This window comes from Solea solea, chromosome 7 (assembly GCF_958295425.1).
Source record: "Solea solea chromosome 7, fSolSol10.1, whole genome shotgun sequence".
Classification (NCBI taxonomy): Eukaryota; Metazoa; Chordata; class Actinopteri; order Pleuronectiformes; family Soleidae; genus Solea; species Solea solea.
In genome coordinates, this window is record NC_081140.1 from 25033925 (window position 1) to 25056260 (window position 22336).

The following is a 22336-nucleotide window of genomic DNA, read 5'->3' on the forward strand; positions in this document are numbered from 1 at the left end:
TATAACAATTATTTTTCTGTTTCTGCACTTTTATTAATCCCCTTAGTAGTAGTTGTAGTAGTCGTAATGGTAGTATTTTAGTATATCAAGCAACTCTATCACAAAAAGGAAGCCTTTTTTTATGACTTTTCCTGCCTATCCTTGTCTACGGAAGAGGATAAGGGCCAAATGTCAAACAAAAAAAATAAAAGCAGAGATTAAAGTCATAATTCTGACTCTTTTCTTAGAATTCTGAGATTATAGTGATAATTCTGAATTAGAATTCTGAGATTAAAGTGATCATTCTGACATTTTTCTCAGAATTCTTCCCTAATCCTCTTCCGTACTTGTCCTGTGTAAATATTTAATCTCAAAAATATCTGGAGGTGAAGAGAGGGGGCGCTGGATACCATGAATTATTGCTCAAATACAAACTGTAAAAAATTTCTGTTCTTCCCACGCTTTTATTTTTACTGTAAAGCTGACTAAGGATCCCGCCTTTACGCTGGAATAATAATAATAATGTGTGAGTTGCGTCATCATCGTGAGGATTTCTCAACCTGCTGACGTCACAGCGTGAAGGAGCCTCACCTGGCTGAGAGCAGAAGGAGGTGAAGACTCCACTGTGTCTCTTTTTTACACTGAAACTGAAGAAGTCGCGGAGTCACCTGTTGTTTGTTTGTGTGTTTTTCTTAAATTAATTTACGACTCATTCGGACTTTTATTTTTGAAACCGCAGCTGAGTGTGACGTTCACGGTCCCGCGGGAAAGACTGGTTTCACTCTGATAAATTCACATTCAAGTGTTTGACACTTCCGGGTTCAGACTTGGTTCAGACTTGTGTGAGAAAACAGAGCGACATGAACAACATGGAGATGAAACCGCTTCATACGAACGGGAATGATGCAGCGGCCCATTTAAATGAACGGGTGAGTCAATGAAATGTTTTTTATTTATTTATTTATTGATTGATTATTGAACAGTCAAACTTTATTTGTATAGCACTTTTCACACACACACACACACCCTCACTCCCACACACACACACACACAGAGAAAAATACAGTTAACACATTAAATTCACACATTCATAGACAGCATAGATCATTAAGAATCAAAGAAATGTGCTAATAAATAACTAAATAAATATTGAAATAAAAACAAGATTCCTCAATTAAGTCAATGATAAATATGCCATAAATAAGTCATTAAACTAAAGTAGGGATTGGTAGAAACTACACGCCCAAGGTGAAAAAAACTGGTTAAAATGTAAATAAAGACATCAAATGAGTAAATAAATATAACACCATGCAAACTCTAAATCTTATACTTTATTAATCCCCTTAGGGAAATTATTTCTCTGCATTTAACCCATCCTAGAATTAGGAGCAGTGGGCTGCCACACTGAGTAGTAAAAAAGGTGTGAATTGTTTTAAATGGTTATTTTTATTCTGCTGGGAGGAGACAATAAAGCAGGGGTCTCAAAACTCAGATGACCTGGGGGTCACTGAGGGTATAGTTTGGTCAGTGAGGGGCCGTTCAAGTGAAAATATCTTGTTATTTCCCATCATTTCAAAATAAAAGTGTTTGTTTTGATATGGAATGATAAATACTTGATGTGTTTATGATGCAAAATTAAATAAATAAATAAGTAATTAAAAAAAACATACAGAAATAAATCATTATATCTTGAGTTTGAGACCTTTGGCATGACCATTTCAGTGTTACAGCAGTAAAGACAGTGAAAAGTAAAGGTAATAAATGATATATACGCATTTTAAAATATTAAATATTAAAATGATGAAAATAGACTCGTATATGCATACATATATGTATGAATGACTGGAATATTATACAGCATGAGCTTAATATTTACAGTGTAAACATTAGATTCTCCACAACAAGAGAAATACTAGCAAGACCTGTACATAATAATCACAACTATTATACTGATATTGAATAATAATAATATTAATAGCATTAAATGTGGATCCTATCATTATTAAATTCTATTGCAACAAACGGTGAAACGGAGAAAATAAAAGAGAGATGGTATTAAAATTTAAAATTAAATGGAGTCTGTAACAGCCACCATCATTGTTATGTGTTTTTGACGATGATGTGAATTTTTAGAACCTGTTCACTGCTCAAATCTCAAGCTGACATAGCATCATTTATCTATCAGGCACTGTTTACACTGCAAACACTGATTTTCAAGAAAGTAAAATTAGCCTTTTTGTGGGAAATTGTTCTTATTTCTTAAGTCTAAAAAGCAAAGATTTTGGCAAGCAAGTGTTGCATGAGAAATATAATCTCAGTTTAAGAAGAAATATCTTTCTTTGTCTCAATAACAGTTCACTTTAAACTCCAATTACCAGTAACCTGAATGTGAAAGATGGGATCATCCAACGGGTTTCTTCTTTTAGTCCACTCTAGATGTGGAAATGAGCTCAAGAGAAGGAATGCATGAGCCAATTCCAAACTGCAGACAATTTCAGGAATTGGACACTGACTATAAATACCAGGATGTTTGTGTACAGATGTTTATCCTGTGTTGATGTACGAAAGTGAGTTTTAGTCATAAAGAAAAGGGAAGGCTCTTAAGGGGAATGTTGAAGATTGTTGAGCAATGAAGAAATAGCTGGAACAAAGAGGAAGCTAAGATTTGTGTCGAAAGGATGGCAACGGATGATGTGGACGGATGATGTGGACGGCTTGTCTAAATGAGGGAGGTGTAAAACATCAGAAAGTGAAACTGGGTGAGATGGCTAAGGTCAGAGAGACATTGTCCATGTCTTAGGATATGGCACCAAGACCAGTAAAAAGTTAACAATGGTTTTGCATGAAAATCCCAACTGCTACACGTACAGTGCATGTTAAATACAGTAAAATTCACTATCAAAGATTGGTGTGTGTGCAAATATGAAGAAATACTAAGGTAATTACTATACTTCAGTATCTACAGTGCCTTTCACGAAATCCAAGGTCGCTAATCAGTCGTAGAAAAACACTGCTTTGTGTATAAATCATTTTTATATATGGTATAAATTCTTAAAATCATTGTAATTAATAATTTCTTTGCTTGTGATCAGTACAACTTTCTTACATTCTTAATTTGCCGTCTCTCAGGTGACGGCGGTAAATGGAGACAGCACGGACAAATCCTCAGCTGCAACAGAAAGAGACGTTTTACTTTCCAGACAGGTGAGCTCTCAACACACACTTGTGTCCTCCTGTTCTTCTGCTGCTGCTGCTGTTGTCAAAATTAGCATTTCGCATGTGAAAGACAAACAAGGAGTTCTGGACAGACGACTTCAGTCAAAGCTCCTTTTCCCCTCAATGAATAATTCCCTTTGTTAAGTTTCTACAAGTTAAGGGTTTCTGTTTCATCAGGGTGCTGATCACAACGGGGACGCGATCACCTCCAGCCATGAAATGGAAGCCCAAACAACTGTGGGATGCACGTACGACTCTAAAGAGGTATGAAGACTTTACGTTTTAAAATAGAAAGAAACTTCAACACTTAATAATAAAAGGAAGTGTAACTTCTCTGTTATTGTGTGGAAACTCACACCGTTATTCTCACATCCATCCTCTGGACGACAGAGAGGACGACCCTGTTGTGATGTAGGTTTCAGGATTTGTCTTCTGGTGTGTTGACGCTTGTCATCAAACATGTGAAACACTATTCAAATGGCGGCCTGTGGGCCACATGTGGCCCATAGCCAACTTCATAGTGGCCCAGCCTGTGGTTCCACCAGAAACAACTAGAGAGACACTTTAGACCCTTAGTACCACAGGTGCACCCTTGGTGAATTGCTGTGGGAATAATACATAACTTCTTATATGGACATTATGTGTGTGTGTGTGTGTGTGTGTGTTTATAGGTCAAATCGTCAGGCTTTACAAAATGTGGTATTCTTATATGTTGTTGGGTCAAAGTTGAGGTCAATTCTATGTCGCATAGTTTTTAACAACAAATGGGAGTAGTTATATGTGTGCAGAAGTCCCAAAATAGACAATTTCTCTTCTATTTTCGTTCATAAAAACGAGCCAAGCAAAATTTTAAATGTGACGCACCTGTATTTCCAACTGTGCACTTTTTTTACGTGCATTGAGGTGTGCTAAGGACAGGAAAATAATTGTATTGCTGGTTCTTTTATTATATTTTTAGACCTTGGTTTGAAAATGAGTTTGTAATTGAATAGCTCTGCTCTAGAGTAAAACATTTTCAAATCAGTCTGTCATATCTCCACACGACTCTTATCTGTGTTCCTCAGTGGAGCATTGTTTTGTGTTTTTATGTCACGGCTGACTCGGTGAAGGACTCAGGGTTTGTGTCGCTCACTTCCGGTCTGTCTTTACTTGCCACAGCTTGTGTCTGAGCGTTGTCTCATAACCACAGGGAAACTATCTGCAAAACGACCCTATTCAAACAATAACTAGTGCTCGGTCTAAAGTGTGTGGTCCAAGTACACGAGGGTGTGTCCCAAACTCCCTGTTTGCTTGTTACACAGTGTGCGATCTCGACACACAGTGAGGCACAAAGAGGTTTGTGTTCAGTTTGTGTGGATTATTATTCACAGGTGTGTTTTGGACATAATTCAAAGTCAATTAAGTCAATCAAACAGACGATTGCTCTATGACCTTGTTTACACTGAGGGTTTATAAATGTATCTTATCAGAATGTTCACATTATATCACACAAGTTATGAGACCCGGATGCATGTGTCCATATTGACATTGTCTAGTCTGGTTTTCCACAGGGATTTCTATAGTTACAGGCCACACCCTGGAAAAACAAGTAGTCGAAACAAAATAGACGAGAGAATTCTTTGTCTGTTTCCCCACAGACAGCTACCAGGCACTAATGTCCTCGTACGCCTATGGGCTGTTGTTGTCTTCCATGCTTCCTAACCTTCCACGAAGTGTCTCCAATTCACTTCTGTCTCCTCGGATCTACGTCAGAAGACACGTTGAAATATTATCATAGCGACCAAGACGTTCAGATTTAAATCTGTAAAAATCGGAATCACTTTCAAAACCACAATGAGACAAAGGGGGGCGGGGGGTTGCAAAGCTAGCAGGGTTTTGACAACAGATATTACACACTGAAGCTTTAAAGAGTCTTCTTCTTTAAGAAGTGTTCTGAAGCGGTGATTCCCAAAGACTGGGTCGGGACCCACAGATGGTCGCAGGAGATGTTTTTTAGGTCCCACAAGAAACAATTTGGTGAATTTTCCCAACCTTTTAGTCAATAATTTAGATTTTAATTAAGTCAGTAAACTTCTCTTGGACAGTATTTGTTTACCAAACGGTTTGGGAAACACTTTTCTGAAGTCACGTCGGACATTTCTCTAATCCTTTGTTCCTAATCTGAATGTCTCTGCAGTCGAGCACCATCAGCAGGATTCTGAGGGAACTGAACTCTGAGGTTCTCCACAGAGTCAAACTATGGATGGCCTTAATCCTCATTGCTGTCGTCATCGTTGCTGTGGTTCTCATTTCACTGGCGGCGTGTGCAGGTACAGTTCTTGACGAGTCATTTGGACATTGAGAAGCAACACATTTTGTTCATAGACCGAAAATAAAAAGTGGACAAAATCTCGATTTAAAGTGTCCATATTGGACAATGCCAGCTATCAATCACATTTTGATGCATTGATGTTGTCCCTCCGTGCAGCGCTCCACGAGGACGTGGACGACATGTTTGACCCGTCACTGTTTATCGTCCCTCTGAATTTCAACGGGAGCTTCCAGCTGCCAAACCAGGTCTTCACCGAGGAACTTTTCATCTTTTCATCCAACGAGAGCCAAACCCTCTCTGTTGACCTCCAAGAAAAGGTTTGACCTCTATTTTTAAATAATGTTGTACCTAATTATACAGATACCATGAGATGAATACAGTAAATTGACTTACTAAACTGTAAATAAACTGTGCAGTGAGGCAGTTAAATAGTACAGTGAGTAGTTCTATTAGGGCTGCAACTAATGATTATATTCATAATTGATGAATCTGTCAATTATTATCTCAAATTTTGGTCCATAAAATGTCATAGAATGTTTCTTGTTTTGTCCACAAACCAGTATGATTCAGTTTTAATGATTGAATGTGTTTTAAACTTGTTTTAATCATTAAAGAACCTCTCAACCTGATTCTTCTAGGATCTCAATAGTTAGAAATTAATTTAACAATTAAGATTTCTACATTATTTCTACTCTACTCTAAATTTATTGTTATTCTGCATGTTTATCAGATTTTAGGATTGTTGTAAAGTCACAATCCACAGTGGAAAGGCATTATAGTCTTTGTTTTATTCAGTGAGAGTTGCATTGTTTATAGGGTTCTTTCCCCACTCAGTAGTGGTGATTTCATCTCTTGTGAAAATCAAACTCGATAGTAAAACCAGTTCCAGTGTTTCGCAAGAATGTTTTTCATTGTCTTTGTGCCTGAACAGATCGCTGTGAGAACTGAAAGTAATTTAGCGTCTGCCAAACTGTTCCACTCTTTCTGTTTGCATGTTCCAACCTGCCGCACCCAGCTCTCTGACCTTTACAGAGCCTCTCCTGCTCTGGGACGATACTTTTCCACGGCTGAGATATATGCTCTACGGTATACACACACACACACACACACACACACACACACACACACACACACACACACACACACATTCCTTAGCTCCTTACCCCAACCTTAACCTAAACTCAATTCTAACCCCAACCCTAAACCAGGTCTTAACTCCTGAATTGCCCTTTAAAGACGTGAGAACCAGCCAAAATGTCTTCACTCGCTATAGTTTATACATTTCTTGGTCCTCACAAAGATACACATATAAGAACACACACACATGCACAGTCTTGTTTCCACGACATAAGAGGACATTGCAATGACTTTGCTGGAGTCTTACTCTAACCTACTACTGGCCTAAACCTCATAACCCTTACAACATGTCTTCACCTTAAAATGTCATTATTTATATTATGGAGACTTGATTTGTGTCTCTATAATGAAGAAAAGTCCCTATAATGTGACTGTGTAAACAGATTTAGGTCCCCACAACATGAGTAATACCTGAAACACTCACACATGTGTTGGTGCTGCATTCTTTGTGTGGACCCCTCAACCTTATATATCACAGCGAAATGCCTAAAACCAGGCCTTAACTCTCAGGAAAGATAGGTTTGCATGAAAATTGGTCCTCACAGCCTACTAGAGACATACACACACACAGGCTTGTGCAGCTAGTCTTCTTAAGACACTGCATTGGCTTCCATTTATTTTAACAGCATGAAAAAAGCCGTATCCCTAACTTTAACCATAACCACTTCATGTCTAATCCAAACGTAACCTTAGCCCTAACAGTAACCACTTTCTCGGAAATGAGGTTCTGCCTCATGAGGACCCGGTTTTGGTCTCTATGAAGACTACTGGACCTGATGGTGTTTATGACAGAAAGAGGTCCTAAAGAGATAACAAATACAAGCACACACACTTGTACAGCATTTTTAGTGAGGACTCCCAGAGACAAACCCTTAACTTAACCTTAACCTAATTCTAACCAAAACCCATAAAACAAGTCTTAACCCTTAAAGAGCCAATATGTCCTCACTTCCTGTAGTTTATAAATTTTCTGAGTCTCATAACTATATATGTACAAGTACAATCACACACACAGGTTAATGCAACTATACTTGTAAGGACTCCCTAACCAAAGCATAAGGCCTTAAACTTAACCATAACTAGTTAATGCCCAACCTCAACTTAAACAATAACCACAATTCAAATCTTAGCCCTAAACTTCCTCAAACATGAGGTTCTGCCTCATTAGAACCAGGTTTTGGTCTCCATGAGGACTACTGGTCCTGACAAGGTCAGTGTTTATGACAGAAAAATGTCCTAAAAAGGCAACAAATACAGAAGTTAGTGAGACAAAATGCATTCCCTCACTCATTACCCAAACTTTATCCATCACAACTAAAGGCCGAACTCTAACCCTTAACTTAACCAGTTCCTCAGAAATGAAGATGACTGGCCCTGAAAAATTTCCTAAAGAGGCAACAAATACAAGCTCACACACACTAACTAAGTCCATTACACTACTGGATTTTATGATCTTCTTTGTTGACGTTAGTTTTCGCCCCTGTGCAGAAACGGCTCGGTCATCGCTGACTACCAGCTGTCGTTCCTTCTGCCTGAAGAGCAGCAGGAGGAGCTGAGAAACTTCACCCTGAGCAGGGAGATGGTCTACAACGTCTTCAGGCAGTTCCTCTACGACCAGGAAATAGAGCAGACCTCGCCCATGTACATTTATCCCCGGTCCCTGTTCATGTTTTGACATGTTTGACTCCTGGAAAACCGGAGCGTCTTGATTTTTGTCCTGAGTTTGAAACGAGGAACTCGCTCGTCACACGCTCGTTCACGTCCTACTTTTTTTCTGTCTGCATATGACAAGTCAGACCTTTGTGGGATTTTTTTAATCTCCCACGAGTGGGTGGAAACGCTGTGTACGTGTCATGCATCTTCACCACAGGAAGCTGCAGATGCAAAGCCACAGTCACACAGTGTTTGACGTTATGTGAGACAGCAGAAGAAGAAAAGAAAAGCAAAAATAGTATTTTACTGTAAATTCTATCCCGAGTATTGCTGTATATACCCGTACTGTAATTATTTATATTCACTCCTCGGCTGTAATTTCACGTTTAATTGTTTGTGTACAGAAGGAAACACAAAGTGTTTTTTAAAGGAAATATAAAGTGTTTATATTTGCATATCTTTGACTTTTACTGTGTGTCCTTAAACTGTGGAACACTGTGAAAAAACTGCCTCAAACATATTATATAGTTATATATATATAACAGGATTTCAGTGTCATGTTGTTAATATCTTGGTTTGGAAAGAACATTTTATTAAATGTTGATTTTAAAGGCATTTCAAGATGCACAAAGACATAGAATAAGCCTTTAAAACATAGTGAAAACAATTAATAGAATGTGAATAGAATGAGAAAAAAAAAAGTTAAAATGACATTACTTTAAATGTTAATTTAGAGGGTTAAAAAAATGGGAATAAGACTCAGATATTTTCTGTATATCTATAGCTGAAAAGTGTGAAAAATCAAGACGTGTTCCACTACAGTAAAACCAGTTACCAGTTTTAATGTTAAGGGCTGATTTTTATGTAAAAGGAAATCAATACTTTGTGCAATATTTCACTTAAACATGTCATATTTTATGCAGTTTTTCAAAGTTTAATTTGACATAAAGAGCTGGATTATGTTTCATTCTTTGGTGTCTGAACAGCAGAGGAAGTGAATGTGTCCCCTGCTGCTGTCACCACGTATTTTTTCCTCTTATTATTGTTTTCTATCAGCTGCTTCGTTAATATTTTGACATTTTTCACGTTGATATCTTCCTCTTGAGGGAAACACTGTGAGGAACGTGTTGTTTTTGTTGTTTGTCAGATCTCCATCTGTTTACCTGGCTCCGATCACATCAACATGTCTGATCTCTAATCTTAGGATTAATGTTTGTGCCAAATTCACCTGCTCACAAACAGTGACACAGCAGTGTCCTTCCACCAGGTGGCGCTCCATTAGTCCTTACTGCACACACTGAATACCATGTACAATCCTTGTTCATAAGCTACAGTATTTTTCCAGGGTTTTGAATCTGATCAAGATTGATGGTTATGGTCTTTATTAATATAATCATGTGTGATCAAATATTTAAATCTGTTTAATAAATAATATTTTTTCAGATACTGGAGTTTTTATTTATTTATTTTTCATTTATTATTATGTTTCAAACTGTGCTGTTCATGAAATGTAATTTCATTTGGTTCCACTGTAACCTTGTAGTTTATTATCACCTGTCATTTAATTGACATAATAATCATAATTAAGAATGTTTGTAAAGTAAAAAAACATGTATACACATAACAGACAAAAATAATGACACATAAAAACAAAGACAATATATAAAGTCACACAAATCCAGGACTAACCCCTTAATCTGACTAATGTTAATACTATATACAACCCAATGCAATATAAATATAAATAATTAGCTCAATTTATAGCCAACATTAATATAAACAACTATATTAACTACATAATTGTTTAATCTATATGATATAATATGAGGATATGGTATAAACATGTGTGAAGTTCACAATAAAATGATACTTAAATGTGGATTTTGTGGTGTTAAACTGAAATAAACTCAAAATAAACCAAAATAATATCATGAAATCAACAAAAAAGGGAATGATGAAACTTTTTGTGTCTCCTGATCCTCTTTTTTGTTCTTTTTTTTATTTCACATGCAGTTGCTGACCGTGTCTGGGCAGCATGACAGTCACGTGCTGGTTCAAAGTTTAAAGTGCATGTGCAGTCGGTTTCATCAGCTCATTATTGAACATAAAACCACATCACTCCACCTGCATATCTTTGAAAAACCTGCAAACTCTGCAAACTCTGCAAAAAGCTTATTCATGTTTAACACACTTTACAAGTCACAAATCATGAAATACAAATACAGACAGTTTGTTTACACGGATACTTGTAGTGTCACAGAATGTACAGAATTTTAGATTTAATGCACAAGATTGTTTGTATTTCTTAATTGTGTGTGTTTTTATGTCATATATTTCATTGTCCACTAGACTTTTATTCCATATTCTATTGCACAATATTGAGAGATATTTCTGATGTTCTGATGGTTTTATACTTTAATGTATTTCTGTATGTCCACATACAGAAAGAGTCAGAAGCAATAAATTGGAAATAAAACAGAAGAAAATGTGAAATACATTTTTCTTTAAAAAAACACACAATTTTATTGACCAAAAAGGGGCAGACTGAAAACTCATCTTATTCCAACTATAATTTATCACCGAAAAACAATAATTAAGATTTGTATTAGATCTTGAAGTTAATTGAGTCAAACAGAAATAAAACAGCAACAGCTGTTTTGTAAATGAGCTACACATTTTTAATTCTTCAATTTATACATAATTAAACTAAATCATAAAATTTAAAAGCAGGGGTCATGCCCTTAGATGACCTTGGGGCCACTGAGCATCTTGTCTGGTCGGGTCAAGTGAAAAAATGTGATGATATTTCAGAGAATTTCAAAATAAAAGCATTTCTTTTGATGTGGATCAATATATAATTCACAATAAAAATAAATCTGTTCATAAGAAAGATACAGAAATAACTTAATATCAATTGGAGGGCCGCATGAAATTGATGGCCACAAGCTGTGGGTAATTATCCTGATAGATTTAGTTATTTTTTCCTGTAGTAAAATTAATATATTTGTGTATTTGAGTTTAGATTATATTTCCTTTTTTCAAAATAAACTCTTGTCTAATCTGTGGTCACGGTTCAGTGATGGCGAGTCCATCAGACCACCTAGTGTCCAAATGGATCGTGCTTGTGTGTAGACTCTGTGTGGTTGATCCTTCATCTCAGATCTATTCTTAGAACTGATAATCATCTTAATCCAGATTTACGGGCTAAACAAGCGCTCTGAGCTTTGATAACCTGGTTGACATAAATAACTGACACTACTCTGAAGTCCGTGCTTCACCCGTGATCCTCCAAGATCGTTCACGCTGAGCTGCTCTCGGGTCAAAGGTCAGTCAGTAGTACGGGTTAAACAGCCAGTGTGAGGAGATTTAAAGGTACAGTGTGTAAAATGTAACTGAGATTATGTTTAATTGTGTGCCATCATGAAATTGAATACATTGTTGTTTTCATGACCCCAGAATGAGGCTTTTATACTGTATTTATATCAGGAGCTGGGTCAGCGCTACAGAAGACTTAGACTTCCTTTCATTGTCATTGCACAGAAAACACAGCAGTGAAACTGGCAATGAAATTTCGTTGCTCGGCAACCAGGAACAACAACAACACAGCATTGAATTGTGAGGTAGTTACTGTAAACTATGACTCAAGACAAAATAAATAAGTGTTTATGTATATAAATATATATAAAAGTAGTGCAGAACCTCCTGCAGCGCCTGTATGCAATGTCCTGGATGGGTGGGAGTGGAGTCCCAATGATCTTCTCCACTTTCCTCACCACACTCTGCAGAGACTTCCAGTCTGAGGCCTTGCAGCTCCCAGACCAGACGGAGATGCCACTGGTCAGCAGGCTCTCTATGGACAGAAGCGTCCATTTTTGGGTCATACCATGTTTTTACAGTAGCCCACATAAAACTGCACTGGACACAACAATGGTGCATATAAATAAGATAAGATGACTTGAATTGACAAAAAATAAAAGACTTGACTTGGACTTGGAAGTTAAAGACTCTGGACTTGACTTGATTTAATGACTTTATTGTTGTTATTTTTATGTTTTAAGTTTAAAGATAAAATAAATTATAATATAAAACATCCATATTACCCTCTATGCAAGATCACGCTGGGACTGGCACGGTCATTATTGGATGACGACCCTGTCAATCATTCAAGAGTGGACAGGTGCCGGGAGGGTGATCACGTTCGGCTTCATGTGATGGAAAATGCCGAAAGTGCTGAATGCAGGACCTGCTCCTCCACGAAGATATCTGACAGCCAGGCGACAACATGGAACTTTGTTCGTCATTTGAAGATGCATTCTGATAAGTAAGTGTTTGTAAGTTAGCTAACGTTAGCCTCTTCTCCAACTCGGCAGTTAGCTAACGTTAGCTTGATATGATACACAATTCAGAGCTGCTAACGTTCAGGCATTTACTGTGAGACTTTTTCAAAGCTCTTAAACGACAAGTCCATTTTCTCATGCAGTGAAAAACAGAAACATTGCTGAAAATTTTACTTTGCGTCGCGAAAAGAGGACACTGACAGACATAAAACAGTATTGAAGTAACTTGAGTACATGTGAATCGGAAGCTAACTTCGGCGTGGTCTTAATTGAGTAAATATGGCTTTAAAATTTAGTAAATGTGGTTTGAAATGGAGTCATATTAATACAGTAAATTAAGTAAATATGAGTTAGCAATTGAGTAAATTAATGGTTTTAAGATGGAGCAAATGAAGTAAATATGATTTTTAAATGGAGTAAATTTAAGTTTAAAACGGTACAATAAGTAACTATATTAAACCGTACATTATTTAATACAATAATACCATTATTTGACAGGTATTAAACAGGATACTGCAGGTAAGACTGCGATAATAAGGTGACTTTACTTGACTTGCCCAAGACAAAATCACTTGGGACTTGCTTGAGACTTGCACGTGTGACTTGATCCCTTGTGTCTGACAAATACAATAAAAGTAAAGTAAATAAATAATAAACGTGCATTTGAACATCTATAAATGTACAATATTGAGAAATATTAAATATTATGATGAGAAAAAAAATGTTATGCAGATTAGTTGATTTAAAAAAAATCATGTTAAATTGAATATAGCCCTATTTTTAATGAATATATGTTTTAGAAAAGGCTCAGAAAAACAATAGACAGCGAATGAATTTAATTTTGTACATGTAGTTATTTAAAGTTGTCTGATACTTCATAAGCGTCTCAGTGTGCGTGCAGTCGTTCCTAAATATCCTGTAAAGAGGATCAAGTCTGTGCAGAGGAATTCCCTCAGTCATTTCATTTCCTGGAGAATCCCCCCGTGACATTTGTGAGAGGGAAGACACCCACATGATTACAGCTTTCATGTGTGTAATGTGTGTCACATGTTATCTGTATGACACGTGTCTTATAAATAAAGTTTGATTGATTAATTGATTGACAGACCATTTACCATCTTACACATAAGAGTTTCAACCTGATGGAAACATTTGTAACCATGGATCAAATAATCCGTCATTCATTTAATCGCCAGCTATTGATTTTTACAACAATCCTAACATTTATATATACACATGCAGAATAACTTACCACAACAAAGTAGTAATCTTAATTACAAAAAATCTCAAACTATTTTGAAAATAGATTAATTGGATTAAGAGTTTTTTTTTTTTTTTTTTAGTATTTAAAACAAATTATTAAAATATTCTTTAATGCTTAAATTGCTCATTTCAATTAAGAAAGCATGTATTAATTCATCTTCTACCACTTTATCCTTCAAATGAGGGCCGTGGGGAATAAAGCAATCATTAAAACTGAATCATATTGGCTTGTGGACATCATTATTTTGAGGTTTAGGAAATGCAGATTAACATTTTTTTTTTCAACATTATTGACCAAACAACAAAATAATTAATTGAGAAAATAAACAATAGATTAATCGATTAGGAAAAATCAAGTTATTTACAGCCCTATAATCCTTTGTTGCATATCTGAGTCTCAAATCTGCGGAAACTGGCATCCAGCCTCACCTCAGCCAGAGATCATGCAATGTCCTCAGGTTCTTGGAAGAGTCTGCACTTATCTCATTAAAGACAATATCTGCTTTAGGCTTTAAGCTTCCGTCACTCGCAGTTGCATGAAGGTTCAGGTGGATATCAGTGCTGCCAGTGCTCTGTAGGAACACTGTCCTCTCCTCCAGCTCTCTGCAGCACTCTGGACAGAAAACGACAACAAAATAATAATAATACTAATAACCGTCACAGTTCTCTGGGAATAATGGGAGGAAACTGCTCAAGCCTGGACGATATCCTGGAGGAGGACATGCACCACTGGTACACCAAGTTCATGAGAGAGTCTCCCTCAGGTCTCATCACGCTCTTTGAGCTGAAGACGATGCTGGAAATGAAGGGGATGACAGAGGAGGCCAGCAGCTATGTGGACCAGGTCTTCTACACCTTTGACATGGACGGGGTGAGGAAAACACTCCTACTTTATGTGGAGTAATGTGATTTTATTTACCAATTTTCACAAAACCAGTTATTTCTGAGAGAAAAAGGAGACAGTTGTTCTAGTATCACACATGTTTGGGGACAGTACCAGTGGAAAATAAGGGGAAAATGTAAAGAATTATAAGATTATTTTAAGATTACTGACACTGTGAGTCTGGGGCACCTTCACAAAGAATTGTAACTAAATTCATTCTACATGTGTAATTATTCAAGAATGTATTAAAATATCACCATGTTTCTTGCAGAAAACCATAGTTATTTGAGTTATTTGCACATCTTGCACTGGTTATTCATCAGCATCATTTGAATGTCAATGGACAAATACATTTACACAGTTTATGAATCACTTAAACCAGAGGTCAGCAGGAATGAAAGAAAAATACATGCGCAAATAAAACAAATAAAAATAAATAATGATACTGCAAACAATATTTAACAAACAAGGTTTGTGTTCCTCAAAAATGACATGAAATCTTCAGTCATTGCTTAAAATTATAATTTGTAATTTGTAGCAAAAGAATAATCTACAATATTTTATTGTGAATATACTGTAATATTTGTTTCACTGACTGAATATTTCACAGGTTTTTTTCCTTTGTGAATCTTTTGCAGGACGGCTACATAGACTTTGTGGAATATATTGCGGCAATAAGTTTATTACTGAAAGGAGAAATAAACCAGAAACTAAAGTGGTACTTTAAGCTCTTCGATCAAGATGGAAACGGGAAAATAGACAAGGAGGAGCTGGAAACCATATTTAAGGTATTTAAAGTATATATTCTCTTTAAAAACGTTTCTTTTTCATGCTCAATTTGAAAGGAATTCAGTTTGGCACCTAATGATTCCTTGAATCGTGAAGCTTAGCTGCTCTAAAGCTAAAGAGTGGAAACTGGGTTAACTGGCCGTGAGCTTGACGTGACATCTAATCTGAAGAGTTTCTCATCTGACCCCAAATCTAAACATGTCCTTGTCTATTACGCACTTCACTGTTCAAGGAATTATCCTCGTAAATGTGATTTAACCTGCAGTTCAACTCAGACGGCCTCACACCACAGTTGTAGTTGCTGTAGAAGATGCAGTAGTATACAAATGCTTGTGAATAGACAGGATTAGAATTAACATTTAACTGTGTTGACTCGTCTTTTAGGCAATTCAAGATATCACCAGGAGTTACGACATCCCTCCTGAGGAGATTGTGACGCTAATCTACGAGAAAATCGATGTCAACGGAGAAGGTAACAGATATTTTGAGTGCGTGCGGGGAAAACAGACCTGGGGGGGCCTTAAATTAAACTCATAACCCTCATAATACCATTCCACAAACTGCTAATGGGCCCTTTGCACAGCAGCCATCACAGGTGTAAATAATCAAACTAATGATGGCTGAGTTCTATTTAGCCTCCTCAGTTTCAAGGTGCTTACTATTCACTATTATTTTCTGATTCCTCTATATCTGTAAGCTTTTGTAAAGTGTGAACAAATATGGGCATACCGTGAGTATGAACCAAATGAAGCAAGAGAACAGATGCCCCTGTGTGGTGTTAATTTTTTTTATTCGTTCAGTGTTCGTGGGTCTGGTTTATGAATTAAATTGTGACCCCTTTTTGGCCTGTTTTTTCAATAAAATGTAATTTAAGCATATTTTTAGCTGTAGAAACATGGAGGCACAAGATAGTCGTCACCTAAAAGCAAGGCTCTTGCCTGAAGTACATATGAAAGGCTTATGGTTTGTTCTAGTTTTAGTTGGAAGACAATTATTCAGTTTCAGAGTTTCTAGTCAGACGTTGCAACTAAAACACTCAACTGACAGAGGATTCTAAGGTGGCTGCCACCTGAGTCAGCAAAAAAACAACAAAACACTCTGCTACTTTTACTCTTAATTGCATTTTTGTCTTATTTATTTCACATTAAGTCAGTCAAACACATAGTATTCATCAGTTTTTATCAGTAGACATGTTGCTAAGCTGTTTGTGTGAGTAAAATACTGTGTAGAACATGTTGTTAACGACTGGTAACGCTAACAACGGCTAATACTGGCTTGCTAGCCCAAGATATTCAAACTTCTCAACTGGAAGCGGTTAAGTTGTGACTTCATCTAAATGGAATGCACTTTAAATGTGAGGTTGTGAAAAAACAAAAACAAATGTGTATTTTAAGCCACTGTTCACTAACAGAAACATGTGTAGTGTATTAAATTTCTGCCAATAAACCCTAAATGTTACACACTAGACCTCAGCAATGCTAACACATGTATAAAATTAAATTGTGGTTAATTTATTAAAAATAATATAAGATGCTACACAGATGGCTGTGTTTATTAAACATACATTTGGTTTTGTGTTGATTTATTTGGGCCAAAGCACTCACACAGCAGTACAAGGGCCTATTGGAATTCCTGGAAAACAAACATTTCTCCCAAAAGGATCTTATTTTTGAGCTACTAAACTTGGGTTAAAAAGGGCGGAAATGTTTAAAAAATTAGGGGAAACAGAAAAGTGGTGTAAAATGGCTCCATAGCTTCCCCCCCCCCCCCCCCCCCCCAAGGTGAAACCGAGTAGGACAAAGCTGAAACTAAGTTGAACCAAATTTTAAGACATTTGGCGGAAACATGTCACAGCCCAAGACAAACAAAAAAGTCTATTGCAACCATGGCCTCAGGTCAACAGGAAGTCTAACCTTTTTGAATTTGCCGTCACCATCGTGATGTGCTTATTTCTTAAATTAACAAACTCGTCTGAACACGTTAAATATACCAACATCCAAAAATGTCAATTTGAAAAGTTATCCCAAGGTCTTGCAGATTTAAAAGGGCATGGCCATGGCAACCATTTGTCTGTAACTTTGCTGTACATTGACCAATCTGCTTGAAACTAGAGACCCGGTCAGAAAACATCAGAACATGAAGCTTTATTATTGTAATGTTTTTTTAAAAGGTATTTTTTAATTATAATAATAATAATAATAATAATAATAATAATAATAATAATAATAATAATAATATTATTAAGCATTCTGAAGAAACTACAAGCTAATATGTAATATGTCCCTGCTGTGTTGTGTCTTCAGGTGAGCTGACACTCGAGGAGTTCATCAGTGGAGCGAGGAATCATCCTGACATCATGGACATGCTCAGCAAGATGATGGATCTCACCAACGTCCTGGAAATCATTATCAGAGGTCAACCTAAGAAAGCTCTGAAATGAGCTTCATCCAGCTTGAGTGTGTGGACTGTGGGCTGACAGAAAGCTACAGTGTTGATGAAAAGAGTGACAGAGTGAAATAAATCCACCTCTGTTGAAGAGAGTTGAGTGACAAGTCCCACAGCAAATATGACCTTCCCTGAACGCTCCACATGTGGTGAAAGGACTCAATCCTCTTCCTCCTGCTTGTGTTCTCACACACACACACGATGGTGGCCCTTTGCTTTTGTTGAGGTTTAAAATCAGATTGTGTTTGGAGAGTCTCAGTGAGGACTGACTCGCCTGCCTTCAGGTTCCCATCGTGCTTCTCATAAATGGCGAAGAGCAAATCACTTGGATTTATGTAGGTGTAATTTTCAGTAGCGAACTGAGCTGGAAAATGCTGTTTGATTTTCTTCTTGGTTTGTTAAATACCACAAAGCCAAGTGCGGTCAGTCCAAAAAGTCGTTTGTATATCTGAAACGATATTAGAACATATTGAATTCACGTTTTAATTCTGAGAAAATCCTGTTGAAGACAAGTGCAAAAGTCACTTTACTGTATTTGGATGTTCAGATATTAACACTATGTTGTTACCATGCAAAACATGTAGTGGCATTGTTTGTTCTTCATTTTGTTCATTTGTGTTCAAAAACTGGATAGTGAATAATATTCATCTTTGTGTACATGAAATGTAATTTTTCTAAATATTTCTGCTGCAATTAAGGTCACATTGTTGCCTTAAAAACATCAATACAATGTTTTTCCTTAAAAATGTCCCTTTTGTTTATTTTTCAGTGCTCACGCTAACACAATTTACTGTCTTCGATTCAAAAACTGAATTTAGTTATACATATACATACAATACAGTGTTAAACCAACAGGAGTGAAGTGCAACAATATCACACATGGAATGTGAAAGTTTTGCCATTTGTGTGTCATACTCATTTACTGATATAGTCACTGATGAGGGACCAGTGAAAGAGCTCAATGACGCCATCTTGTGAGCAAGAATTTAAGAGACACACCGGTGACAAATTTGAGTTGACTACAAACAAATGACACATGTTTTTGTCTTTTTAACTCTTACATTTCCTCGCCTGTCGTTCTTTCACCTTGGATTTGATTGCACATATTTTTCATTTCATCACTTAATTCACGTATGGTGAAAAGTCAAGTTTCTTTGGAACACTGTCAACAGGATAAATGATTTGTAAGTATTGTGGTTTAAGAAATGCAAAAGAAACTTGTCAGGACTGATGATATAGGTTGCCATGTGCTTGTTATATCACATGTTTCCATGTGAAAACTGGTCTTGAATAGAAAATAGAAACCACTGCCTGTTGTCAAACATAACTATAGAAATACTGAATATCACTTCATGAAGAGATTTCTTCCTTGACTCAATCTATGAATTTGGTATTTATAAATGAAAACCAGCATTTCTATTTGAGTGAAAAAATTAAAAACGATCTTTTCTTTTTTGTGAGCAAACATCCAAGTTATGCCTTTGACATTTTATTTTTAGACATTCAAAAAATCTGAGGTTTAACTGTAAGAGATAACCAGCAAATGTAAACACAGTTGACCTTGGCTTAATGCCAGTTTTTCCTCTACTTTGGAACAAAATTTGACATGCCTCAGCTCACCTTGTAGCTCCAACCACGTGCGTGTGGTTAATGATTTTTTATGGCCAAAAACAATAGGAACTCGGAGAAATCGAAGGTTGTGCAAATCAAATAGAGATAACGGTTTGACTCCAAATAGCACCCAAACCTGTTTCTAAAAGTATCGGATGATGCGGTTGCATAACAACGTTGATCAACCCACCTGTGCTTATCCTATAAGTTCACCACTACCTGCTCCACATCTCTGCACTGCAATCCACTTTCTACCGCCTGCCACCACAGCAGAGGAACAGCTGAAACCATCCAACTTAAACCATGCAGTTTGCCGACGCCAATTTCAACAAGAGCAGCCTTCTCCTGGCTGTGAGGCGATACAGCTCAGCGGTGAGTGACATGGAGCAAACCATTCTGCTGCCCAGCCTGCTGCGAGACGTGCCCTCTGACGATGTGTGGGACAGCGAAGAGGCAGAGGAGACGTGTGAAGACCTGTACACAAACTACACGATGCTAAAAAACATAAGAAACACAGTGGAGAGCGGCCTGCTGCACCTGAGCGACCGCAAGATCGAGGACAGCGTGGTGCTCCACCAAACCCTGGAGCCACTTTTGGACACAGACCCTCAAGTTCTGTTTTGCTTCCACCTGAGGGGACTATTTTCTGTGATGAACAGCCTCACCAAGAAGTCTCAGAGCCTGACTGAGAAATATATGGACCTCATTGGAGTCACAAAGTAGAGAACAACAACATCAAATGTCTACACTGGTTAGATCCAGTGACCCCCAACAAATGTGGAATAAACATGCACTATCAGAACTAATACTTTGTTTATCTTTGTTTGTTAACAGTAATAACACCTTGGAAACTATCGTTTAGATAGTTCCTCCCTAGAGCTGATCCTGCTCCTGACAAATGCTAAATTTTACACACATCAGAAATGTTCTCTGCTCAAGTTCATTCCAAACAATAAAAAATAAAATTCTGTGAGGAAATGATCAATCTTTATGTGTTTATTTTATTTACATAGGTATATTTCACACAATAATGACAAAAAGACCACAGCAGACAAATGGCAGCCTGCAAATCTTCTCTCTTCCTTCTCACCAGCTGCCAAAAGCTTAGCGGATCGGATGGAAAGGCTCGTTAATCTCTGCAAAGGTCTTCAATTCTGTTGACACAGGAGGCAAACAGAAAAAGGGTAAACAAAAGAGAAACAATTCATTTACTTAAATGCACATAAAGCTTCAGAAATGATGGCACAAACTACACAGCAAAGCATTTTCTAAAATGCATAGCACTATTAAAATTAAATGAAAAACAAGAGAAATTATCTCCTACTTAACATACATTACAGTCTGAATTCAGTACATGTTTAATGGCTATTATTTGATATGCAGACAATTAAGCAAAAACTGTACCAGCTTCCCTGAACAATCAATTCATTTAATAAACCAAAATCAGAAAATCTAAGTCATGAAATAAAATCGTCTTTGATGTGGCTCACCATGTATACCCATTTATATTATTTCCTTTGTATGTATCTTTAAGCACATCTAGTCATCCTTATGTATGGAATATTCTACAAAGCAAACCTGAATTGCCTTACTAGTCTTATAAAACTAGTCAAATATAATAGAAAAGTATCTTAATGTAAAGTGGCATAGTGCATGTATGGGTGTTATGGAGGGAATTTGAGGTGAAGGAATGTTTCAAATGAACAACATAAAAACAATATCAAAAACAACATCAATAAAAACCAAACACAGGAACTACCAAGAGTGAAAGTTCACACCAGGTGCATAAAATAAATCATATTACAGTGAGAAAGAAATGTGCACTTGACTTAAGATGTTTAAGTATAAAAACCTTACCCTTTGGGGCAAACGCCTCAGGGTGAAATCTCATGTACTTGATCATATCCCGGTCATGTTTGGCGTATTTGTAGTTTTCGAGCTTTGTTACGTGGTAACCGATGAACCAGCCGATAGTTGCCAGCAGGACTTGTCGATGGACACCTAAACAGAAAAAAAAATACATTTTTAGCACAAATCATGACGATGCTTTGACAAATACTAATCTGTTATTGGTAATTTAACGAGTAATCCTGCGATTATGCCAGGAAACATTCACATTCAAGAAGATGAAACACCAGGAAAACTTGATGTAATTATTCAAAATTAATTAATTATCAAAATAGCTGATGTAAGCGATTTAGTAAGCGGTTAATAATCAATGCACCCCTTCCTGTCACTTTAACTACGTTGGACTATTTTCTAAATGCGTCGTGTCAGGTTATTTTCCCATTTCCATACATTCTAAATATCAATTATTTTAAATTTCAGGATTAAGTGTTAAAAACTCAGTGTCTGAGTCTGACAGCGAATTAGCAAACATGCTAACCTGACTTTAGCGGCGGCCTGAGGTTGATAGCATTGTGTAGCATCGCGGTGCACCAGCCAATACCGCCCAACCACACCGAGGTCCTGTTCAGGATCCCCGGGGGACGAAGAGACTTCGCCTCGTCTGGAATAAATCCCATGGCGAGAAAAATGTTCCCACTATCAGATTTTAAGAATTGCCTCGTCCCTGCTGTTCAGACTCAGATGCTACTATCGCCTCACAGAGGAGGAAGTCAAGGGCACGACGTGCAATCGTGAAAACACGTCCGGGCAAAAACATTTTCAAACAACTCAGTTCCGCCAAGACTGTTTCCTAGCAACCAAAAA

General features: G+C 37.0%; 4 protein-coding genes across 5 annotated transcripts; 3 read left to right on the forward strand and 1 right to left on the reverse strand.

Annotated features, from left to right (window-relative positions):
• The first annotated feature begins 562 nt into the window (after positions 1–562).
• On the forward strand, positions 563–9740 carry LOC131462051 (TPA-induced transmembrane protein-like). Its single transcript, XM_058632949.1, has 7 exons — positions 563–908; positions 3109–3183; positions 3373–3459; positions 5372–5504; positions 5663–5823; positions 6522–6592; positions 8132–9740. Exons 1-7 carry the CDS (start codon positions 840–842, stop codon positions 8316–8318), a joined length of 783 nt encoding a protein of 260 aa, XP_058488932.1. The 5' UTR covers positions 563–839; the 3' UTR covers positions 8319–9740.
• Positions 9741–12507: 2767 nt separating this feature from the next.
• Positions 12508–19615, forward strand: guca1c (guanylate cyclase activator 1C). 2 transcript variants are annotated; one of them, XM_058633899.1, is made up of 5 exons: positions 12508–12617; positions 14560–14767; positions 15418–15567; positions 15953–16040; positions 17872–19615. In XM_058633899.1, exons 1-5 carry the CDS (start codon positions 12508–12510, stop codon positions 18006–18008), a joined length of 693 nt encoding a protein of 230 aa, XP_058489882.1. In that variant the 3' UTR covers positions 18009–19615. The 2 variants fall into 2 exon arrangements, with proteins under 2 accessions (XP_058489882.1, XP_058489884.1); XM_058633901.1 differs by lacking the exon at positions 12508–12617 and having other exon boundaries at positions 14112–14767.
• Positions 19616–19799: 184 nt separating this feature from the next.
• On the forward strand, positions 19800–20605 carry thrsp (thyroid hormone responsive). Its single transcript, XM_058633903.1, has one exon. The coding sequence runs from the start codon at positions 19928–19930 to the stop codon at positions 20345–20347; it is 420 nt and encodes a 139-aa protein (XP_058489886.1). The 5' UTR covers positions 19800–19927; the 3' UTR covers positions 20348–20605.
• Positions 20606–22264, reverse strand: ndufc2 (NADH:ubiquinone oxidoreductase subunit C2). Its single transcript, XM_058633904.1, has 3 exons — positions 22011–22264; positions 21482–21625; positions 20606–20778 (listed from the first exon to the last, which is right to left on the reverse strand). Exons 1-3 carry the CDS (start codon positions 22147–22149, stop codon positions 20729–20731), a joined length of 333 nt encoding a protein of 110 aa, XP_058489887.1. The 5' UTR covers positions 22150–22264; the 3' UTR covers positions 20606–20728.
• Positions 22265–22336: the final 72 nt, after the last annotated feature.

Bases quoted from the DNA above. Each gene is read 5' to 3' on its own strand.
- LOC131462051 (XM_058632949.1), top strand. From the start codon at position 840: ATGAACAACATGGAGATGAAACCGCTTCATACGAACGGGAATGATGCA. The intron at 909-3,108 runs GTGAGTCAATGA...GCCGTCTCTCAG, and splicing joins CGGCCCATTTAAATGAACGG to GTGACGGCGGTAAATGGAGA. The intron at 3,184-3,372 runs GTGAGCTCTCAA...CTGTTTCATCAG, and splicing joins ACGTTTTACTTTCCAGACAG to GGTGCTGATCACAACGGGGA.
- guca1c (XM_058633899.1), top strand. From the start codon at position 12,508: ATGGAAAATGCCGAAAGTGCTGAATGCAGGACCTGCTCCTCCACGAAG. The intron at 14,768-15,417 runs GTGAGGAAAACA...AATCTTTTGCAG, and splicing joins ACACCTTTGACATGGACGGG to GACGGCTACATAGACTTTGT. The intron at 16,041-17,871 runs GTAACAGATATT...TTGTGTCTTCAG, and splicing joins AATCGATGTCAACGGAGAAG to GTGAGCTGACACTCGAGGAG.
- ndufc2 (XM_058633904.1), bottom strand. From the start codon at position 22,149: ATGGGATTTATTCCAGACGAGGCGAAGTCTCTTCGTCCCCCGGGGATC. The intron at 21,626-22,010 runs GTTAGCATGTTT...TTTTCTGTTTAG, and splicing joins CAGGCCGCCGCTAAAGTCAG to GTGTCCATCGACAAGTCCTG. The intron at 20,779-21,481 runs GTAAGGTTTTTA...CTGTGTCAACAG, and splicing joins TGAGGCGTTTGCCCCAAAGG to AATTGAAGACCTTTGCAGAG.
- thrsp (XM_058633903.1), top strand. From the start codon at position 19,928: ATGCAGTTTGCCGACGCCAATTTCAACAAGAGCAGCCTTCTCCTGGCT.